We start from the raw sequence: 24292 nt of genomic DNA, 5'->3' as shown, positions 1-24292 counted from the left end.
ATGAATTTACAATGAAAAGATGAAATTGGAAAGTGTTTTGTTAAGCAATCAACTTGATACGTAAGAGTGCACAGGTCGGGTGCTGTGGCTCACGCCTGTAATCCCAGCACTTTGGGAGGCTGAGGCTGGTGGATCACCTGAGGTCAGGAGTTCGAGACCAGCCTGGCCAACATGGTGAAACGCTATCTCTACTAAAAATACAAAAATTAGCCAGGTGTGGTGGCACATGCCTGTAATCCCAGCTACTCGGGGGTCTGAGGCACGAGAATCACTTGAACCTGGGAGGTGGAGGTTGCAGTGAGCCAAGATCATGCCACTGCACTCCATCCTGGGTGACAGAGTGAGACTGTATCTCAAAAATAAAAATAGTACACAGCATATAAGCCTAAATGAACAAAAGGAAGTAATTATTAATAGATAAGAGTAGCATATAGTGAATTAGTAGAGCTGATATATACAGTAATTGCTTTTCTTAAAGAACATGTCAATTAGATTAAATAGATACATATCAGTCAAGGAAAAAAAGTTTGAGCAAGCCCAGATATAGACAATTAGAAATGAGAATAGGAAAATAACCATAGAATCACGGATACAGAAGGAATCACAAGGATTATAAAATTCTCTTTTAATGATTTTGTGCAATTACACTTGAAAATGGATTATCTTACCAGATAGTATAGAGTACAATATTTTTATTCAAAAGCAGAGAGAAAACTTGGTCAGTTACGTTGAAGAAGTTCAGAAAATTGTCACAAAAAAGTACTTGCCCCAGAATGCCATGTTCAAAAGTTTTACAGATGAATTATTTCACAACTTCAAGGAATATCGTTTTTGTGCTCTTTAAACTGTTGTGGATATCCCTAAAACAGCAAACACCTGTAGAGCACGTATGTTGATCTTTTAAGTACCATTCTGCTCTTAAAGCAATGACACTTGTTGTCAGAAATACCTGGTTCCAGGTCTGGGTCAGGAAAAGTATAAGCTCATGCAAAAGAACGTAGGACCCAGCTTGAAAAGGTTCATATTGACCTTACTTGGATAATTGAAGCATCAAAAGAAAAAACAATAAATAACCAATATAATTGATTGAATCACATTGAATATATAAAAATCTGTGAGTTCCTAATGAAACCTAAATGAGAGCTAGATGAAGTAAAACCTGTTTGTCACAATGACAAGTAGCTGTACTGTCAATTTCTTACTATTAAAATTGGTAAAGAGAGTGAAGTAAGCATTTATCCTGCCTTTTCAATAAGAATTGTATTTCATGGTAACCAAGTATCTCTAGTTCATTAGGAAAAGCTTTTCTTTCTGGAGAAATGCTAGCTAATAGAGAAGGAATGATAGAACTAGAAAAATCAACATTTTGTCAACCATAAGGAAATATTTGATTCAGACAAGGATGCTAAAATTCTTAAGACTTAGGTTGATGAGGAACAATATTTACTTTATATTTCTAAATTATTGATTATTCGCTAGTCATAAGGGGAAAAAACAAATTTTACAATGGAGTTGCCGTACTGTCATCACCTGAAATCAGTCATTAGTATTAACATCATCATTAATAAGGAAGTGATATGGCATAATAAGCCTTTTTTTTTTTTTTTTTTTTTTTTTTGAGACATAGTCGCCCAGGCTGGAGTGTAATGGCGTGATCTCAGCTCATTGTAACCTCCACCTCCTGGGTTCAAGCAATTCTCATGTCTCACCTTCCTGAGTAGCTGGGATTACAGGCATGCACCACCACATGCAGCTAATTTTATATTTTTAGTAGAGATGGGGTTTCGTAATGTTGGCTAGGCCGATTCAAACTCCTGGATTCAAATGATTCACCTGCCTCAGCCTCCCAAAGTGCTAGGATTACAGGTGTGAGCCTCCACGCCCAGCCAGCATAATAAGCTTTTCATATGATATACAATGAAGTATATAGTTTTAACTTTTGAAAACCAATCAATGTAATACACCATATAAATAGAATAGAAACCACATTATCATCTCAGTAGATGTAGCAAAAACATTTGACAAAATCCAATAGCCTTTCATGATAAAAATATTTCAGCAAACTGAGAATAGAAGGGAACTTCCTCAACCTTTTTCATAGTTGTTCTGATAAAGGACATCTGTGAAAAACTCACAGTTAATATCATAGTTAATGCTGAAACAGTGGATGTTTTCCCCTTGAAGTCAGAAACAAGACAAGGATGTCTGCTTTTGCTATATCTGTTCAATATTGTATTGGAGGTTCTACCAAGGAATTTAGGGAAGAAAAGTAGTTAAAAGGCATCCACGTTGGAAAGGGAGAAGTAAAACTAGCTCCGTTTGCAGAGGATATGATTTTGTAGACACTAGGCTATTTTATCAATTACAACCATAAAATATACACATCTTCGGCCATAAAATACACACAACTGGTGGCTCACGCCTATAATCCCAGCACTTTGGGAGACCCAGGCAGGAGGCTTATTTGAGGCCAGGAGTTAGAGACCAACCTGGGCAACAGTGATTTTGTATATGAAAAATCCTAAAGAATCCATAAAGAGTTATTTTTTATTCTATTTGTATGGTATATTACATTGATTGATTTTTAGATGTTAAAACTATGTACTTCATTTTATATCATATAAAAAGCTTATTATGGTGGCTGGGTGCAGTGGCTCACTCCTGTAATCCCAGCACTTTGGGAGGCTGAAGTGGGTGGGTCACTTGAGGCCAGGAGACTCCATCTCTACAAAAATTTAAAAATTAGCTAGGTGTGGTAGCACATGCCTGTAGTCTTAGTTACTCAGGAGGCTGAGGTGGGAGGGAAATACAAGTAATTTTTGTAGCATTATCTTGTTACAAAATCTTGCAATCTTGCTGATGATCTTTTTACATTATTTTTTACATCCTGGCCAATACTTACTGTTTTGTGCATTTTTTGTTGTAGCCACCTAGGTAGCCGTGAAGTGGTATCTCATTGTGATTTGGGTTTGCATTCCCTAATGGCTTATGATATGGAGCATTCAAGTGGATTTTATAACTGATTGACTTGAACAAGCTTTTTATTAATGTTCTGTAATGAAAAGAACATTGCTTTTTTGTGGGAGTCAAAAGACCCAGATTTTAGTCATGTTTCTTCTCTTTATAAGCTCTGTGATCTTAGATGAGTTCCTTATCTTTTTTTTTATGGTTAGGCACATGACATTAAATTTATCATCTTAACTGTTTTTAAGAGTATAGTTCAGTAGTGTAGATAAAGAGTTCAGTAGTGTTAAGTATATTCACTTTGTAGTGTAACAGATCTTAAGAACTTTTTCATCTTGTGACACTGAAACTCTATACCCACTAAACAACCTTCTGCCTACCCCCAGCCCTTGGCAACCACCTTTCTATCTTCTGCTTCTATGATTATGACTACTTTAGATACTTCATATGAGCAGAATCATACGGTATTTGTCCCTCTGTGACTGGCTGGGTTCCATTTCTTTTCGATGTCATTAATACCTATTCTGCCTTAGAGAGTAGCCAGGAGGATCTGGGGAAACAAGTTGTGAGAAAAGTCTTTGTAAGCTATAAGGGATAAACAATTGTTATGTGATATCATCATAATTAGCTACTCAGAAAGGCAGATAGGAACATTTGTAAGAGAGTATTTCACTAATGGGGAGACTCCATGGTTCTGCCTCCTTTTTGTCATCAGTAACACCAACTCGGCCACAAGGGGTTAAGCTAACCTGATCTAAATATATAGCAACCCTGTTGAGCTCAACCTGAATTCATTCCTGGAAGATGTTGTAATGAATTCAGCAAAGTGATTATTTTAACTTAACATTACCTTCCTTATCCATTTATTTGTATGCAATCTTGACTAGTATGTTTTTCTGTGCTTTTTTATAGAATTCACGCTGCCCATTGAATGAAGAGGTAATTGCCCAAGCCAGGAAAATATTCCCTTCAGTGATAAAATATGTTGTAGAAATGACTATATGGGAAGAGGAAAAAGAACTGCCTCCTGAACTCCAGATAAGGTGGGGCAAACTGTCAAACGGAACGAGTTTTAGTGATGGTTATTTATATTGTAAAATGTGTGTTTGATAATTGTTTTTGTTATTTACTGCCTAATTATTGTTAGGAAAAATTCTTAGTGACTTATCTCTTGGGAATATTTCAAAATGTCCGTTTGTATGATATACTTTGCTAGGCACCATCCAGAAGCTAAGCCAAAAGAATAGTCTATCAGGAGCTTTGAATTTCTAGGAAAAAAATATCAACATTTTTGGGGTCTTGTTCTAAATGGTTTATAAGGACCTAGCAGCCTCTCATCGCACTAGGTAAATAAATTGCCCAGTTTGATCCTGGCCTGGACTAATGTCCAGTTTCCTCAGGAGGTTCATGAACAAAGATAGGGACTTTGAAACAGTGTATCTCCCTGTAGCCCAGGTTTTTAGCTCTTGTCCTGATCAAGAAAAGTTTGATAGGAATGAGGAAATGGCCCTTTCCCCTGTGCTTTGGTATCTAGAATTATTGAAATTATAGGGATGTAACTTTTTTTTTTTTTTTTTTTAAGCTAAAACTCAGCAGTTTCTGGTAGCCATAAGTCTTTCAGTGACAGTAATATTTGCTCTTTTTTTTTTTTTTTTTTTTTATTTATTTATTTTTTTTTGAGACGGAGTCTCGCTGTGTCGCCCAGGCTGGAGTGCAGTGGCCGGATCTCAGCTCACTGCAAGCTCTGCCTCCTGGGTTTTTACGCCATTCTCCTGCCTCAGCCTCCCGAGTAGCCGGGACTACAGGCGCCCGCCACCTCGCCCGGCTAGTTTTTTGTATTTTTTAGTAGAGACGGGGTTTCACCGTGTTAGCCAGGATGGTCTCGATCTCCTGACCTCATGATCCGCCCGTCTCGGCCTCCCAAAGTGCTGGGATTACAGGCTTGAGCCACCGCGCCCGGCCATATTTGCTCTTAACTTACAAATGCAATAAAGGAATTCTGGATCTGATATGAAGATAACTTTCAGCTGTGTGAGAGTTTTTCTACCTGTGTAATATTAGGATTTTCACATAATTGCAGCACAAATCTAAATAGTCATTCTTTGAGTTTACTGACTATTTTTGTTTGTTTTGTTTTAAAGGGAGAAAGAAGTAAGAATTCTAATTAATAGAGAGATTAAATATACTATGAAATGTACTATTTTGACTTATTAGGCCAAAAACCAGTTGTGGAAATAAATGTTATGACAAACTGTATCCACAAATATGTTAATTTCCAACAGGTTAATGTCAGTTAAACCTTATAAGTCACTTTATGTTGATAAACATAATATGAGCCATCTGCCCGTCAAAAAAAGGAGGATTTCTTGAGTGTCATTGTATATGTGAGTAGCACGGGTCTTTGGGTTCACGCATCTGAGTTTGGGTTCACGCATCTGAGTTCTAGGCCCTCTCACTGCCTATTGGAATTGTGACCATGACACACATGACTTTTAACCCCTTTAGGTCTCTGTTTTCTAAAATGAACGAGGGCTGAGAAAATATGCCCCTCAGAGTTTTGAGAATCAATTGAGTGTATTGTAAAAGTATGTTATATATTGTTTAAAACTGGGAACATAGGCCAGGCACAGTGGCTCACGCCTGTAATCCCAGCACTTTGGGAGGCTGAGGTGGGTGGATCATGAGGTCAGGAGATCGAGACCATCCTGGCTAGCATGGTGAAACCCTGTCTCTACTAAAAATATAAAAATTAGCTGGGCATGGTGGCGGGCGCCTGTGGTCCCAGCTGCTTGGGAGGCTGAGGCAGGAGAATGGCATGAACCCAGGAGGCAGAGCTTGCAGTGAACTGAGATGGCGCCACTGCACTCCAGCCTGGGTGACAGAGCGAGACTCAGTCTCAAAAAACAAAACAAAACAAAACAAAACCTGAACATATATGTAGCCCATGTCAGCTGTTTTTACTATCTTGTGAAATCCTCATAACACTCTTAAATGTAGATATTGTGTTCCATTTGGAAATGAAAAAGCACTGTCATCTCAGCAAGATTAAAAGATCAGGTGGCCTGTCTAAGGTCCTGTTGCCAAAATGGCAGTGCTGGTGCTTAAGTATACTGTATACTTTTTAAAACTTTAACTTAAATGTACATTAATACCAGTATCACTTAAATAGAAGGTAAAAAAAAATTCAATAAAGTCTGTTTTTTATTACTTGCTTCAAGGTTCTGAGCCTGAGGCCTGTCTCCTTTTGTCAGAATAGGAGATAAGCAAGAGTTAAGGGTAGTATTAAAAATGTACAGTCAGGCCGAGACAGGCGGATCACCTGAGGTCAGGAGTTCAAGACCAGCTTGGCCAACATGGTAAAACCTTGTTTCTACTAAAAATGCAAAAATTAGCCAGGTGTGGTGGTGGGCGCCTGTAATCCCAGCTACTCCGGAGGCTGAGACAGGAGAATCACTTAAACCCAGGAGATGGAGATTGCGGTGAGCTGAGATCACGCCACTGTACTCCAGTCTGGGTGACAAAGTGAGATTCCATCTCAAAAAAACAAAAACATACAGTCACTAAACTGAAACTTTTGAAGGTAATATGAAAAATTGGGGGAAAAGCATGGAAAAGGAAATACCTTTATCAGGGTTTTAAAAAGTGATGGCACTATACCACTTAAAATCAAATTCTGGGCTGGGCATGGTGGCTCACACCTGTAATCCTGGCACTTTGGGAGGTGGAAGCAGGCGGATTACTTGAGCTCAGGAGTTTGCAACCAGCCTGGAGAACGTGGTGAAGCATCTCTACAAAAAATACAAAAGTTAGCTGGGCGTGGTGACACGTGCCTGCAGTCTCAGATACTTAGGAGGCTGAGGTGGGCGTATCGCTTGAGCCTGGGAGGGAGCGGTTGCAGTGAGTCAAGGTTGCGTCACTGCACTCCAGCCTGGGTGACGGAGCGAGACCCTGTTTCAAAAAAAAACCAAATTCTATATTACTTTTATGGTGTTACTTTTCTACAGGTAGGAAACTACACAGCTGTTACATATTAATTTTGTGTTTTTTTTTTAACTTTTCCTTTGTTTATTTGATTAGTATCTAAATATGTATTTTTGTTTTTGTTTTTTTTTCTAACAGGGAGAAAAATGAAAGATACTATTGTGTCCTTTTCAATGATGAACACCATTCATATGACCATGTCATATACAGCCTACAAAGAGCTCTTGACTGTGAGCTCGCAGAGGCCCAGTTGCATACCACTGCCATAGACAAAGAGGTTTGTGGTCTCCTTTTGAATTACGTTTCTGTTTTCTAAAAGCTTCCTGGCAGCCAGGTGTTGACTGAAGCCCTTGCTCAGTATTGTGTTAGGTCTGACCATCCTCTCCATTTATTCCTTACATCCTAGGGAAATTGGTTAGAGCTTCAATTTTGTGTGTGTGTGTATCATAATTTTAGGTAACTGTTTATAACTTTCATCTTTTATTTTAAATAATTAGAAAGTTACTGAATTTGGGCGGGCGTGATGGCTCACGTCTGTAATCCCAGCACTTTGAGAGGCCGAGGCGGGCGGATCAGGAGGTCAGGAGATCGAGGCCATCCTGGCTAACATGGTGAAATCCCGTCTCTACTAAAAATACAAAATTTAGCCGGACGTGGTGGCAGGCACCTATAGTCCCAGCTACTTGGGAGGCTGAGGCAGGAGAATGGCGTGAACCCGGGAGGTGGAGCTTACAGTGAGCCAAGATCGTGCCACTGCACTCTAGCCTGGGCGACAGAGCGAGACTCCATCTCAAAAAAAAAAAAAAGAGAAAGTTACTGAATTTATTTGGCAAAGTGTAGGTAAGAATGTCATCTCAACTTTAGGCTGGTCCTATAATTATTTATTGAATGAATGAATAAGTGCATGAATTATGAAAAGATCATTTCTGAGGTCTTAACATGATTTATTTAAATTATTTTTAGAGTAATATTAATTCTATAGCTCAGTTTATTTAACATCCATCTGGAGCAAAATGGGTTCTTCAGATAATATGAGTATATAAAAGGAATATCAACCTCGTCCTTGCCCTTGGGTGCAGTATAATCTAGAGTAAGAAATAGCATGGCATTAGTCATTTAATTTTTTCGTTTTTAATGTACTTTTTAAAAACACATGGTTTAATATAGAGTTAGAATAGGTGGTTAACTTTCTCTGTGTTTCGTATGTGTAGCTTATGTGATCGCAAATCATTAATGAAAGAGCAAATGAAGTGAAAAAAACAAAAGGGTGTGAACAGCTAATAATAGCTAACATTTACGAAGTATTTACATATGTCAAACATGGTATACTTTATATGTAATATCTCACTTAAGCCCTATAGCCATAAGTCAACTCTTTGAGATTGATACTGATATTATTATCTCTATTTCATAAACCTGTGTTTATACCTGGAGAACTAAGAGTATCAATATCTTGGCACACTGGTAACTCATTCTGAGTACATAAGAATTCTGGTTAGTGGCCAGGCGCGGTGGCTCACACCTGTAATCAGCCAAGGCACGCGGATCATGAGGTCAGGAGATCGAGGCCATCCTGGCTAACATGGTGAAACCGCATCTCTACTAAAAATACAAACAATTAGCCCGGCGTGGTGGCGGGCACCTATAGTCCCAGCTACTTGGGAGGCTGAGGCAGAAGAATGGAGTGAACCCAGGAGGCGGAGCTTGCAGTGAGCCGAGATCATGCCGCTGCACTCCACCCTGGGCGACAGAGCGAGACTCTGCCTCAGAAAGAAAAAAAAAAGAGTTCTGGTTAGAATGGCACTCTTGAAAGTTTAATGTTCACATGAATAGATCGTATTAAAAATGCAGATTCTAGGGGTCAGGTGCTGTGGCCCATGCCTGTACTTGTAGCACTTTGGGAGGCTGAGGTAGGAGGATCGCTTGAGGCCAGGAGTTTGAGACAGCCTGGCCAACATAGCGAGACTCTGTCTCTACAGAGAAACTGAGACAAAACAAAATGTAAATTCTTATTTGCTATGGGGTATGCAGTTCAGTTCTTCATTTCTAACAGGTTCCCAGGTGATTTCTAGTAGGTTTGCTATTGGGTATGCAGTTCTTCATTTCTAACAAGTTCCTAGGTGATTTTGATACTTCCAGTGCAAGGACCACATTTTGGTCAGCCTATGTTTTCTCCAACATTTCTCTTGTATATAAATAAGTCTCTGTTTGCTCAGAGGCTAAAAAGATCAGTTATTTACTGATATGACCAGCATATAAATGTGAACTGTGTTTTCTTCTGAGTTTTGGATGACCTCATAAGTTACATATAGTCAAGTGGAGTTGATAAATGTATGTTAATCATTACTGGTCTCAGATTGACTGTGTTTCCAGATTCTTTATAATTTGATACAACTCTAAAGTATTTTAAAAAGTGTGTTCTACTCTTTGGCTGATAGATTCCTGAAATTAGGTTTATTGTAAGGAAGTGAAGAACATGAGTATGAGTGAGTTTTAAGAGAAATGGTTGAAAGCTATATTTATTTACAGTTAAGAAGATTGAGAAAAAGAGAGATAGGTAAGGCAGTCCTTAAAGAACCCAAGAAAGATGAAGATTTAGCAGGCAAAAGAAAAGGAAGAGAATAAGCATTCCTATACACCAACAGCAGGCAAGCAGAGAGCCAAATCATGAATGAACTCCCATTCACAATTGCTACAGAGAGAATAAAATACCTACGAATACAGCTAACAAGAGAAGTGAAGGACCTCTTCAAGGGGAACTACAAACCCCTGCTCAACAGGACACGAACAAATGGGAAAAAACATTCCATCTTCATAGATGGGAAGAATCACCATTGTGAAAATGACCATACTGCCCAAAGTAATTTATAAGTTCAATGTTATTCCCATTAAACTACCATTAATGTTCTTCACAGAATTAGAAAAAAATACTTAAAAATTCAAATGGAAGCAAAAAAGAGCCTAAATAGCCAATACAATCCTAAGCAAAAATGAAAAAGCTGGAGACATCATGCTACCCTACTTTATACTACTAGTCTATAGTAACCAAAACAACATGGTACTGCTACAAAAACAGACACATAGACCAATGGAACAGAATAGAGAACTCAGAAATAAGACCACACACCTAGAACCATCTGATTATTGACAAACATGACAAAAACAAGCAATGGGGAAAGGATTCCCTATTCAATAAATGGTGCTAGGATAACTGGCTAGCCATATGCAGAAAATTGAAACTGGACCCCTTCCCTATACCTTATACAAAAATTAACTCAAGATAGATTAAAGACTTAAATGTAAAACCCCAAGCTATAAACCCTAGAAAAAAATCTAGGCAGTACCATTCGGGACATAGGCATGGGCAAAGATTTCATGACAAAAACACCAAAAGCAATTGCAACAAAAGCAAAAATTCACAAATGGGTCTAATTAAACCAAACAGCTTCTGCACGGCAAAAGAAACTATCATCAGAGTGAACAACCTACAGAATAAGAGAACATTTTTGCAATCTGTCCATCTGATGAAGGTTTATTACCCAGTCTACAAGGAACTTAAACAAATTTGTGAGAAAAAAACCAACAGCCTCACCAAAAAGTAGGCAAAAGACATGAACAGACACTTCTCAAAAGAAGACATACATGCAGGCAGCAAACATGAATAAAAGCTCAACATCATGGATCATTAGAGAAATGCAGCCATAAAAAGGAACAAGATCATCTCTTTTGCAGGGCTGTGGATGGAGCTGGAAGCCGTTATCCTCAGCAAACTAACTCAGGAAAAGTAAACCAAACATGCATGCTCTCACTTATAGTAGAGCTGAATGATGAGAACACATGGCCACTTGATGGGGAGCAACACACACTGGGGCCTGTCAGGGAGATCGAGGCGGGAGAGAGTATCAGGAAGAACTGCTAATGGATCCTGGACTTAATACCTAGGTGATGGGTTGATCTCTGCAGCAGACAACCATGGCACATGTTTACCTACGTAACAAACCTGCACACCCTGCACATGGACCCTGGAAATTAAAAGTTGAAGAAAAAAAGGTAAGGAAGAGAATAGGAAAGGAGAACCAATCAGAGGAAGAAAGAGAAAAGTGGGCAAAGAAAGAAAATGCAAAAACAATAGAGATAGGAAAAGAAGACAGAAAATAATAGAAGAAAGTGAAATGGGGTATTAAGCAAACATTTTTTAGTCCTTCAGAATGATACCGGGTTTAGTCAGATGCCAATACCTGTATCACTATTGCTACGCTGTAGATATAGGTCATAGAAGGAACTTTAAAGGTTAATCAGGCTTATGATTTTCAATTACAGTACTAGTTGTACAAAGTAAAATCTACTTGGGATGTTAGATTTTCACAACAATTATTAAATATATATTTATACCCTGTCTCATTCAGAAAACACTAGCTGGCTGTAATCACAAAGACCTTAAAAGACAATCTTTAAATATCCTTCTTAGGAGAAAAATGGAGCCTTTTGTTTTTCCCCTGGTAGGACCCTGTTTGATGGTAAAGTTGTAAGATAGGGCCGGGTGTGGTGGCTCACGCTTGTAATTCCAGTACTTGGGGAGGCTTAGGCAGGCTGATCACCTGAGGTCAGGAGACTAGTCTTGCCAACATGATGAAACACCATCTCTACTAAAAATACAAAATTAGCCGGGCGTAGTGGCACATGCCTGTAATCCCAGCTACTCAGGAGGCTGAGGCAGGAGAATTGCTTGAACCTGGGAGGGGGAGGTTGCAGTAAACTGAGATTGCACCACTGCACTCCAGCCTGGGCAACAGAGCGAGATTCTGTCTCAAAAAAAAAAAAAAGATGTAAGATAGGAAATAGTGAAAAACCAGTGAAATTGGCCGTCCTTATATTGAGAGCACAATATCGCTGGTCCTCTAACTTGTGCTTTTAGCACTTAGAAAGTTTGTTTCTCTGACTGCTTTGCTTGTTGGACAACTCTCATTCTTAGAAAACTTTTTTTCCTGTTTTCAGCCAAAATCTGTCTCCATGTGTTTTCCGACTAATTTCTTATAGAACAAACCAGAAAAGCTCTTTCTTTTGCTTTCAGATGACAACCCATCGAATAGTTTTAAAAAACTGTTATGTTCGTTTTCTTCTGTTTTCTTCAGCTGTCCTATGATAATAACCTCATACTGATCAAACTCTATTTCCTTCTCTCAACCTCCTCCCCCGGGTAAATAATAGTTTATCAAAGATTTTCTTAAAATGTATAAAACAGTCTGTTTTACAAACCCTTAAAGATACACACTCTAAGTGAGTTCACTAAACATTTATTAAAGCTCTTTGAGGAAATACCAAGATGAATTAGATAGAATCTGCCTTCAAAGAATTATTCTCTACTGTTCTTATGAAAGAAACAGTCATTCAAAGGCCGGGCACGGTGGCCCACACCTGTAATCCCAGCAGTTTGGGAGGCTGAGCGGGCGGATCTCCTGAGGTCAGGAGTTCTTGACCAGCCTGACCAACATGGAGAAACCCTGTCTCTACTAGAAATACAAAATTAGCCAGGTGTGGTGGTGCATGCCTGTAATTCCAGCGACTGGGGAGACTGAGGCGGGAGAATCACTTGAACCCAGGAGGTGGAGGTTGCAGTGAGCCGAGATCATTCCATTGCACTCCAGCCTGGGCAACAATGAACAAAATTCCATCTCAAAAAATATTAATAAAAGAAAGAAACAGGCATTCAAGAAAAAATTTAAAGATGTAATGGTGCTCTTTTTAAGTTCATATTTTTTAAAAAATAATTTTTTTTTTTAAGAGACAGGGTCTCACTATGTTGCCCACACTTGTCTTGAACTCCTGGGCTCAGGTGATTTGCCCGCCTTGGCCTTCCAAAGTGCTGGGATTACAGGTGTGAGCCACTGCACCCGGCTCCTTGGTCACATTTTTGCCGTCTTATGTACAAGGTTAATATTGCAGATTATAAGAGAAAATCTTGGTAGATAATAAGGTCTATTATTGTGGTAGGATTACTGTGAGCTGTCATGATCTTAGGACTCTGAAAAGATACATACCGGTAGGATAAACCGGTGTCCCAGGAGAATTGACTTGCGAAAGCGTGGGGCTGTGCTTTGTCGGTTTCCATATGGAATGGAAAGATCTGTGTCTCCCAGTGTTTGCCCTATCTCCTCCTAGCATTTCTTCCTGTTACTGCTCTCCTCTGCAGTCAAAGTGGAGAAGGCCTGTAGCTACAGCTAATCTATCTACTGATAGGTTGTCTTGTTTTGGGATCCCAAGGCTCCATAAGGTGATGGTGATTGCAAGAAAAGCTTTTTAATAAATGATTATTCAAAAAGTAAAATAGGACATGAGATAATGTTGTACATCCAATTAAGGTGAAAAATGTACTCTTTGGCTAGAAGAAACTGTGTTGCAGTTAGTCTGTTTTATAAATCCTTAAAGATACACACTTGTAGTTCTGTGCTTTCAGCTATAGTGTGAGGATAAAGGTAACCTATTAGAAATACTTGGAAAGAATTTTTTTTTTTTCGGAGTAGACATGCCAACCCAAGCCTAGGAAATCAGAATTGGGAGTGTGGGGAAGAGAATAGGAAAGAAATGCCTGTCTCTTTTGAAAACACTGCCTCCCTTCAGTTGATCTACTCCCACCTGTGTATTTTTTGATCATTAAGAAAGGTTATTTTTGTTGGATTCCTGCAGTCCCAGCTACTTAGGAGGCTGAGCCTGGGAGTTCAAGGCTGTAGTGAGCTTTGATCACACCACTGCCTTCCAGCCTGAACAACAGAGTGAGACCCCATCTCCAGTCAATCAGTAAAATTTTTAATGGTGGTAAAATCTACATAACATAAAATTTATCATTTTAATCTTTTTCTAGATGTACCATATACCAGTAATAACTATCTTGTCATGCAACAGATCTCTAGAACTTTTCTGTCTTGCAAAACTGAAACTTTATATCCATTGAACAATTCCCCCTTTTCCCCTCCCTCTATCCCCTGGCAATCACCAATTCTACTTTCTAAGAGCTTGACTATTTTAAATATCTCATACAAGTGAGATCATGCAGTATTTGTCTGTTTGTGACTGGTTTATTTCACTTAACATATATGTCCTCAAAGTTTATCCATATTTTATCAACTATATGACATGTATATGGTATATGTGGTGTGTGTGTATATATATGTATATATGTGTATACACATATATGTACAGTATTGTACTGTATACAGTATATATACACACACACACACCCCATATTTTGTTTGCCTGTTCATCTTGTCAGTGGACACTTGGGTTTCTTCCACCTTCTGCTACTGTGAATAATGCTTTTATGAACATGGATCCACAAAAGTCCATTCAAGTCTTTGCTTTCGGTTCTTTTGGGTACATGCCCACAAGTGGAATTGCTGGATCATATGGGAATTCTATTTCTAATTTCTTGAGGAACCACCATATTGTTTTCTGTAGCAGCTGCTCCATTTTGTGTATTCTCCAACAATACACAAGGGCTTCTCCACATCCTTGTCAATACTTTTTTCCCTAGGTTATTGGGGTACAGGTGGTATTTGGTTATATGAGCAAGTTCTTTAGTGGTGATTTGTGAGATTTTTGATGCACCCATCACCCCAGCAGTATACACTGCATCCTATTTGTAGTCTTTTGTCCCTCTTCCCCCACCCACCCTTCCCTCAAAGTACCCAAAGTCCATTGTATCATTCTTATGCCTTTGCATCCTCATAGCTTAGCTCCCACATATCAGTGAGAACATATAATGTCTGGTTTTCCATTCCTGATTTACTTCACTTAGAATAATAGTCTCCAGTCTCACCCAGGTTGCTGCAAATGCCGTTAATTCATTCCTTTTTTATGGCTGAGTAGTATTCCATCGTGTGTGTGTGTGTGTGTGTGTGTGTGTGTGTGTGTACGTGTGTGTATATATATACATATATGTGTGTTTGTGTGTGTATGTATGTGTATGTGTATATATGTGTGTATATATAGATATGTCACAGTTTATCCACTCTTTGATGGGCATTTGAGTTGGTGCCATGATTTTGCAATTGCGAATTGTAACTGCTAAAAATGTGTGTGCAAGTATCTTTTTCATATAATGACTTCTTTTCCTCTGGAAAGATGGTGGGACTGAGTATTTGGGGTGTCTCCCAGGTCCTGCAGGAGCAGTCCCCTGCTTCAGAAGGTCTGTGGGTCCTCTTTGGATTCCTGGTTTGTTCTTGCAGTCGTTCTGAAGCTAAAATTCATGATGTGAGCCTCTGTGTGCTCCTCCGTCCATCTGAGTCGGAGCTCCAATCTAGTCCTGCCTCCCATCCACCATGTCAGCAAACTCCCTTGTTATTTTTTGATAGCAGCCAAAAAATGTGGATATGAGGTGGTTTTCCTCCCCCCGTTTATTGAGATCCGGTGCTTTAGGTTAATTGCCAGCATCACATACATATAAGCTGATTGAGCTCAAGTTTATATAACTATTCTTGTCTTATCTGTTCTTTCAACAATCTCTTATGGCCTGGCTTTTTGTGCATTTTTTTTCTTCTGTAATGGCAACCTTACTGGTGTAATTAGTAGTCCAAATATATTTGGATAGTTCTTATGCTTATGTACTAAGGAGCTAAAGAGGGAATATTACAAGATGGTTAGAAGTGCACACTCTGGAGATGAAATGCTTGTCATGGATCTCTGAATCTGTCACTTGCTAACTTTCTGATTTGGGGACAAATTAACTTCTGTCTTATTTTTCTTTTTATCATCTGTAAATGGGGTATACCTTCTTCATAGGGTCATTGTAAAGGTTAAATGAGGAAGACAGTGCTTCCTGCCTTTTTTCACATGACACACGTGGAAAATGATAAATTTTTACAGGTGAATAAAAGAATACGCTACAAGGAAATCCTACATAGACCTTGCGTGAGCGCCTCCAGGACTGGTGGAATCAGTAGTCCAGCTATACTTCCAGGTCGTTAATGGGCCACAAGTATATTATAGGATACGTGTTGAAGAACTGTGAATTCATTCTTGAAAAATATTTTAAACACACAGCAGAAGTTTAGAAAGCCTGAGTCATTGTTTCATACAAGTAGAGAGGACACTTCAGTAACTAAAGAACTACCATTCTTGCCAGGCAAGAAACTCAGCATCTTAAATTATAGAATGTCTCTCCTAGATATATTAAAGTTTTCAAGCCTCATAAAGGTGTTAAACATTTGCATCTGTCTTTCAGGTATTGTTTCAATATCTTACAACGTTTAGTCGACACGTGATTAGTAATTAAGAGCTCATTAAGTCTTTGGGCTACATATTGCTTATTGATTGTGGTTATCATTTCATTACCTAATTGTCACTTTTGTCTATAATTAGGGTCGTCGGGCTGTTAAAGCGGGTGCTTATGCTGCTTGCCAGGAAGCAAAGGAAGATATAAAGGTAACTTTCTGAATTCGGGGGGAAAAGAGAAGTTAAAGACAAATGTACATTACAAGAGCCCAAGTAGAATAATTTGAGTGATGATGTTGTTGAAGTGGTTTGGGGCACCTACATGCAGAGATTTGGAACTGGCAGGGTTATGTGATTTCTTTTTTTAAAGTATAAATGCCTTAACTAAAAGCAAATTTTAAATGCTATTTTTTTGGTTTGTTCCCTTCATTTGTAGAGTCATTCAGAAAATGTCTCTCAACATCCACTTCATGTAGAAGTATTACACTCAGAGATTATGGCTCATCAGAAATTTGCTTTGCGTCTTGGTTCCTGGATGAACAAAATTATGAGCTATTCAAGTAAGCATACCTCCTGTTTTTCTTGTTTCTGATAAAATACTGTGTTTTTTATAGTCACAAATTTTAAAATGTCATCGAGTATGAAATACAGTTTTTCTTTTTTTTTTTTTGGTTTATACACTTTGATTAATTTTCAGGGTTGCATTTCAAATGCATAATATCTTAAGATATTATTTCAAGTGCATAGTATCAAATAATACCTTTTTGTTGACTGTTGAGTCTTTGATGTTGACAGAATTATTCTTTACATCAAATGTGGGAGGATTAATGTTAGTCTTTTCACATGTTATAGGAAATGTATTTTTAGGATAAATATTATAAGAATAAAAATTATGGCTGAGTGCAGTGGCTTGTGTCAGTAATCCCAGCACTGTGAGAGGCTGAGGCGGGAGGATCACCTGAGCCCAGAAGTTCAAGACCAACCTGGGCAACAGAGTGAGATTCATCTCTATGTAAAAAGAAAAAGAATACAAGTTGTGTAATTGTGTGACCTCTTTTGTTTGTAGGTGACTTTAGGCAGATCTTTTGCCAAGCATGCCTTAGAGAAGAACCTGACTCGGAGAATCCCTGTCTCATAAGCAGGTTAATGCTTTGGGATGCAAAGCTTTATAAAGGTAAGTAGACATTTGCTTATGCTTTTTGTCAGGAAGCAAAGGAAGATTATGATCTTAAAGTGGAGCTGTAATATCTTTTGTTTATTAAATTAGTTATTAAATCTGTGATCTTGATTGATAAGGTATTACATGTGAATATCAAGTTTAACCAGTCAGTATTTATTCTTTGGTGTTAAAACGCAGGGATGTTATCTTTTAATTATAGAGTCTTTTCATTTAGTGAGAGCCAGTCAAAAAGAGTATATACATATATATATATATACACACACACACACACACACACATACATGTATCTATAAATTCAGGTAGTAATGCCATTGTTGAGTGGCAAAAAAAAAGCTCTTTTCATTGTAAAAATCTAAATGAAGAACAAAGTGTAAAAGTCAAGAGAAAGGCTAAAAGCATGGAGAAGGAAAAGTTCAGAGTAAGAGTACTTTTGAGTGAAATAGAAAAAGAATGAAAAGGTTGAGAGAGAATCAATTGAAGTGTAAGATGAAGTGGTGGGAGGGGTACAGAAAAAAAGGGAAAAGGCAATATATGTGTGTATTTTAAATTCTAGTTATTAAATATTAATACAATAAATACTGTTTATATTTGAGGTCTGTTTGCATGTGAAATAATTTTATAATATTCTGCCACTCTAATAGATGGAATGTTTTTGGTTTTTGCCTTGGTGATTCCCCTCATTCCCCCACCCTCCCCAAAATAATCTATAGGTGCCCGTAAGATCCTTCATGAATTGATCTTCAGCAGTTTTTTTATGGAGATGGAATACAAAAAACTCTTTGCTATGGAATTTGTGAAGGTAATTATTTATAAATTAGATATCAATAAATACAAATAGGCAGTTTTTATAAATGAATTAATAGAAACAGATAATTATGAATCCAAAATTAAATGTTATAATTCATTTCTTTATCAAAAGTTCATTCTTGGCCCTGAGGGTTGACTCACCCCTGTAATCCCAGCACTTTGGGAGGCGGAGGTGGGTGGATCATTTAAAGTCAGGAGCTCGAGACCAGCCTGGCCAACATGGTGAAACCCCATCTCTACTAAAAATACAGAAATTAGCTGGGCATGGTGGCGGGTGCCTGTAGCCCCAGCTACTCAGGAGGCTGAGGCAGGAAAATCGCTTGAACCCTGGAGATGGAGGTTGCCGTGAGGCAAGATTGCGCCACCACACCCTAGTCTGGGCAACAGAGTGAGACTCCTATCTCAAAAAAAAAAAGTTCGTTCTCATACATTACATAAATATTTTCACAAGTGTCATTTGCTTGTATAGAAACAGCGCTCTTAGAGAAGAGATAGGTGGAAAATGACCTACTGACCCAGAGCAAAGGGAGATTATCACATTCACATATGCATTCAGTCTTCCTAGTCATTTATTTGCCTGTTTGTAAAATTACAATAAGAATAGAAGTAACTAACTGATAAAGGATAGCAGGAAAGAAGAACAGATGTGTATGCTAAAGTGGGGTGCAGAAATTAGGTGGCCAAGGGTTCTACTTAATTGTTGGAAGCTAAAATGTGAGGCTAAAATTTACAGCTTTTTAATGTTTTATTAATCTATCATATATCTCTTACCTTACTGTGTCTTTTTGCCTATCAACCAAATTAGATTGCAAGGTTATACATATCAGGGACCCCTTTGAATCTTTTATTTTGCCTTATATAAAGGTATCCAGTAATACTTGTTGATTTCATCTGATTTTGAGTTGCAGTCAATTCTGTAAGACTTAAGATAGATATAGGACCCAAGATGGAATTGGAAGCAGAGAAAGAAAGAATGATTGTTGTAAGCAAATGACACTGTGGGATAAGATACCTGTATTCCCTGGATTTTATATGCAGACTTACAAGTAACTAAGACATTTGTTGTATGTCTTATCCTTCATCAGTGATGGCAACTTAAGATGTTCTCTTCTAAAACTCTTTAGATATAGAATATTGGACCATATGTGTGATCTGAAATGAAATTTTGTTTTCTTATACAAAAGCTAATCTCCCTACTTAGATGATTTTTTTTGTACACCATGGTTACCCCTTAAACTTTGTAGGAATTTTGGAGGGTAAAATATCCAACTTAAAATAGGTTAAGTATCCAACTTTGTGCCTTGCACATAATAGATGCCTGTTATGTGACTGAATGTATTACCATTTTTGTTCTCCCAGTTTATCAGAGTTGTTTTGCAGCTGTTATGTACCAGTATGGGAAAGAAGTTATTTGCAGCCAGCATCCATTCTGTTTAAGGCTGGATTCAATCTGATTGGTTGGTTTTTCTGGGTCATATCAGTTGTTAAATACTTTGAATATATTCCCTGCCCAATACCATTAGAGTAGAAGCTGCTAAAGGTTGCCCCAGATTCTGTTTGGAGAAAGGATAAACTATACCATTGCAGTCCTCTGTTTTTTTGTTTTTTTTTTTTAACCTGTATGTATGTTTTAATAGTTTCCACTTCTATCTCTGCTAAATTGAGTAGGTGAATTTTTACTTGATTTGTTGTTTGTTATTCTCCTTCTAAGATATTTTTGTTGATCATAATATCTTGCCTTAATAAATAGGAATTATCTTACTTGACATTTTATGGATAGAAACTTGCAGCAGTTATTAAAATTGGGATTTTTTAAAGGTCTTTAGTAGTGATTTATAATTGATTCTCTACTTATATATTTCAGTATTATAAACAACTACAAAAAGAATATATCAGTGATGATCATGACAGAAGTATCTCTATAACTGCACTTTCAGTTCAGATGTTTACTGTTCCTACTCTGGTATGTATTGATTATATTCCTTTTCAATCTTTCTAAGTAAAACTTGTTTTGCTTTGTAAGAATTCTACTTAATGTTGAATCAAATTAGAACAATGTTAGAATCAGTAAGTTGGGCTATGTGAATACTTTAGTGCTACCCAAGGACTAGTTAAGTAGGCGCTGCCTTGGTTCAGATGTCCTCATCAATGCAGATGACACCTAGAACTGGTTTCTTACTTTCTAGAGTAACTTACAAACCCTGCCTTTTCAAACCAAAAATATTTTATTTTTAAGTTATTGTTTGTAGGCAGATAGAGTAAGATAAAACTAAGAAGCGGGAGAGTGTGCCTGTCAAGCATTTGGGAGAGATGGTGCTACATAGGCCTGGGAGTAGAGTGGAAGATTCTGCTTCCTTTGTATACTACTACTTTTCTTTGTTTTTTGTTTTTTGGTTTTTGAGACAGAGTCTTGCTGGGTTGCCCTGGCTGGAGTGCAGTGGGACGACCTCGGCTCACTGCAGCCTCTGCTTCCCGGGTTCAAGCGATTCTCATGCCTTAGCCACCCAAGTAGCTGGGATTATGGGCATGCACCACCATGCCTGGCTAATTTTTGTATTTTTAATAGAGACGGGGTTTCACCATGTTGGCCAGGCTGGTCTCAAACTCCTGACCTCAGGTGATCTGCCAGCCTTAGCCTCCCAAAGTGCTGGGATTACAGGTGTGAGCCACCGCGCCCAGCCCTACTTCTTTTCTTGTTTGGAATTAGATAGTTAACCAAACTTGGTTAATTGTTTCTAGTTTACTTTTTCAAAAGGATGGGGAGGAGAATTTAGATTGGGGTAAGGAGGAGATTTCAAAATAGATCGTAGTGTGCTAGAAGTCATGAAATACATCTTTGTTGTACTTTGCTCATCATGTGATTTTTTTTTTTTTTTTTTTGAGACAGAGTCTCGCTCTGTCACTCAGGCTGGAGTGTATTAGCACAATCTCGGCTCACCGCAACCTCTGCCTCCTGGTTCAAGCGATTCTCCTGCCTCAGCCTCCTGAATAGCTGAGATTACAGGCATTGCCACCACACCCAGCTAATTTTTGTATTTTTTGTGGAGAAGGGGTTTTGCCATGTTGACCAGGGTGGTCTCGAACTCCTGACCTCAGGTGATCCGCCTGCCTCGGCCTCCCAAAATCCTGGGATTACAGGCATGAGCCACCACACCTGGCTTCATTGTGTGATTACTGATGATAAACGTTTATCTAGATAACCTGTCTAATGGGGTTGGGGTATCCAAATAGGTGTTGTCTGGTTACCGAGGAGTAGGGAATTTTTTTCTTTTAGAAAATAACTTCTTAGTAGTTGCTATTCAGTGCAACTAAGGACTGTGTTTAACATTCAATAACAAATATTTATTTAAAATAACTTATGGACTAACCAAATGAATGAATAAATTAAGTCCATACCACAGTGAGTTAATGCTAAAGAAAATATTCTTGAAATATTCTGCAGGCTCGACATCTTATTGAAGAGCAGAATGTTATCTCTGTCATTACTGAAACTCTGCTAGAAGTTTTACCTGAGTACTTGGACAGGAACAATAAATTCAACTTCCAGGGTTACAGCCAGGACAAACTGGGAAGAGTATATGCAGTAATATGTGACCTCAAGTAAGTTGTTCAAGTCAAAAGGTGAGGGCACCTGTTAAACTCAGTGTGCTTATTTGCTCTGTCTTATAAGTAATCCTGTGATCATTTTGGTTATCTAGAATTCTCTTTATAATGATGGCAAGTACAAAGAACTGTTACTACCTTGCATTAATAAATGTCTTCAGTGAAGTCTTCTTATTGAGTTGTAAAACCTGTTTAATAAAGACACTATTGAGGAGAGGCCTGTTACAAGAACTTAGGGTCGTCTGGGGTCACTAAATGCATTCGCGTTGTAATTACCATACTTTTCACTCACTTCCACTCACACACTTTGGTTCTGTCCTTCCTATATAGTCTCTTTGTGCATAGTTTCAGATAATCTATTGATGTAAATATCTTTCTTTTCTTTTTTCTTTTTTTTTTTTTTTTTTTGAGACAGGGTCTCGCTCTGTTGCCCAAGCTGGAGTGCAGTGATGCAAACATGGCTCACTGAAGCCTCGACCTCCTGGGCTCAAGTGATCCTCTTGCCTCAGCCTCCCATGTAGCTGGGACCGCAGGCATGTACCACACACCTGGCTAATTTTTTATTGTTTTATAGAGACAGAGTCTCACCTTTTGTTGCCCAGGCTGATTTCGAACTCCTGGGCTCAAGCAATCCTTCTGCTTTGGCCTCCCATAATGTTGGGATTACAGGCATGAGCTACTGTGCCTGGCTATTAACTTTTTTTTAACTCCCTTTTTGCTGTACTGTTGATCCTCCATATCTATGGGTTCCACATCTGTGGGTTCAACCAACCACAGATTGAAAATACTCCACTTTTTAAAAATTGCTGGAAGGCTGAGGCAGAAGGATCACTTGAACCTTGGAGGTGGAGGTTGTTGTGAGCCAAGATTGTGCCACTGCACTCCAGCCTGGCAATGGAGCGAGACTCTATCTCAAAAAAAAAAAAAAAAAAAAATTGCATCTATATCAGACCAGCCTGGACAACATAGCGAGACCTTGTTTCTACAAAAATAAAAATAAAAATTAGCCAGGTATGGCAGTGTAAGCCCGTATTCCTGGCTACTCCAGATGCAGAGCCGAGAAGATCACTTGAGCCCAGGGGTTTGAGGTTGCAGTTAACTGTGATCATGCCACTGCGCTTCCAGCCTGGGCAACAGAGCGGGATCCTATCTCTAAAAAAATAAAATAAAGTTTAGTAAATTGTTATGTTTTATCTTCAGTATAAGTGGAGATGGTAGGTAAATTCAGTAGTGAATCAATATGTAGCCATTGCAATTGAAATTTGTTTCTCAGCCAAATTATGCAAAAATTACATGTTGTACAAAACAAAAACTCCTAATGGCAGTCCTTAAAGTTATTGTTAAGTCAGTGAATATAGAAAAACAAAATCTCTCCACCGTGGCTGTCATTACTGTGAAGTATTCTTATAACTGAGTTATTTTTATATCCAGTTAATGGTGCATAATCACTTGTTTTATCATATTTTATGGGTCTCTGACTATAGCTAGTCTTTACGGTGAATAGTTTAGAGCCAGCACATCCCTAAATACCCTTATAGTAGAACTTTAAGGTGTCTGGTTTGGAAGGCAACTTCAAATCTTCTGATGCTTACAATTCCTCCCCTATATCCCAACCTAAATGTAGATATCTCTAGTGACCAGGGGAAGGGAAAATTAACACCTGTTCTGCAGGTACTGTGTAATTCGCTTTCATAAGAATCCTGTGAAATTTATTGGTAACTGCTATGTGCCAAGGAGCTTTGCTTATTTTACCTGATTATATTCTTGCACCATTCTTAGAAGGTACTTGATATAATCTTACCTTGTAGATTGTAAATATTTGCCTAAGTTCACAAAGCTAGTAAGTGGCAGAACTGAGATTTGATTATAAACACCATTTATCTGTAAAACTCATGTTCCTTCTACTATGTCATGTAGCCTCACAGGATACATAAACAGCAACACAAAACCTGCTCTGAAACCTGGCCTAACACACCAATCACAAAAACTCTTTATTTAGCAAATAATTCATATTCACTGTTTTCTCAGTCTCTCATTTTAGAAATTCTGTAGTAACATCTTACTCTTTCCTTGCATGCTTATTTACTAATTTCCCCTGAAACCTTGTTTTTAAATTAGTTAGAAATAACCACACTTAATGTATTTTCTTCCCAGGATAAAGTCTAAATTCTGTCAGAATTTGTAGGTCTTCATAGTTTAGCTTTGTGTTTATCTGACTGTACCTCAGCATGAAATAAGTTTGTTCGTACTAGTAGGTACTCTGTTCAGCCTGCCTTAGGAAATTTTCATTCTCTCAAAGCAGCACATTCCAACTTTGGATAGCTTTTTCCAACTATTAGAAAGTTTCCTATTGTATATTGAACTCTTGTCTTTTTTTGTAGCTTTTATTTTCTGGTTCTAGATCTCTCTTTGTCCATTCAGAACAACTTCGATTCTCATTTAACTTGAAGAAGTGTTTAAAGGCAGCAGTCATGTCTGCCAGGTCTTTTCTGCATTGAGTTGCATTTATTTCTTAACTGGTCCCGTTTCATGTTGGTTAAAATTCCTTCT

At 38.2% G+C, this 24292-nt stretch overlaps 2 protein-coding genes across 7 annotated transcripts in view; one reads left to right on the top strand and one right to left on the bottom strand.

Annotated features, from left to right (window-relative positions):
• CCNDBP1 (cyclin D1 binding protein 1) overlaps positions 1–24292 on the bottom strand; it is a 507674-nt gene that overhangs the window by 115575 nt on the left and 367807 nt on the right. The window lies entirely within an intron of this gene.
• Positions 1–24292, top strand: part of UBR1 (ubiquitin protein ligase E3 component n-recognin 1) — a 153650-nt gene that overhangs the window by 30714 nt on the left and 98644 nt on the right. For all 6 annotated transcript variants that reach the window (XR_007727652.1, XM_050799353.1, XM_050799352.1 and 3 more), the window contains 8 exons: positions 3877–4007; positions 7084–7222; positions 16300–16362; positions 16589–16712; positions 17219–17326; positions 18043–18131; positions 20004–20102; positions 21582–21739. Coding sequence is in view for 5 of the 6 variants with exons in the window: in XM_050799353.1 (XP_050655310.1) it covers positions 3877–4007; positions 7084–7222; positions 16300–16362; positions 16589–16712; positions 17219–17326; positions 18043–18131; positions 20004–20102; positions 21582–21739 (911 nt within the window). In the remaining variant the exon portion in view is untranslated. The remainder of the gene's footprint in view (positions 1–3876; positions 4008–7083; positions 7223–16299; positions 16363–16588; positions 16713–17218; positions 17327–18042; positions 18132–20003; positions 20103–21581; positions 21740–24292) is intronic.

The sequence above is a fragment of the Macaca thibetana genome, chromosome 7, assembly GCF_024542745.1.
Source record: "Macaca thibetana thibetana isolate TM-01 chromosome 7, ASM2454274v1, whole genome shotgun sequence".
Taxonomy (NCBI): Eukaryota; Metazoa; Chordata; class Mammalia; order Primates; family Cercopithecidae; genus Macaca; species Macaca thibetana.
The sequence above is the reverse complement of the archived record's forward strand: the minus strand, read 5'-3'. Positions and strand labels throughout refer to the sequence as shown.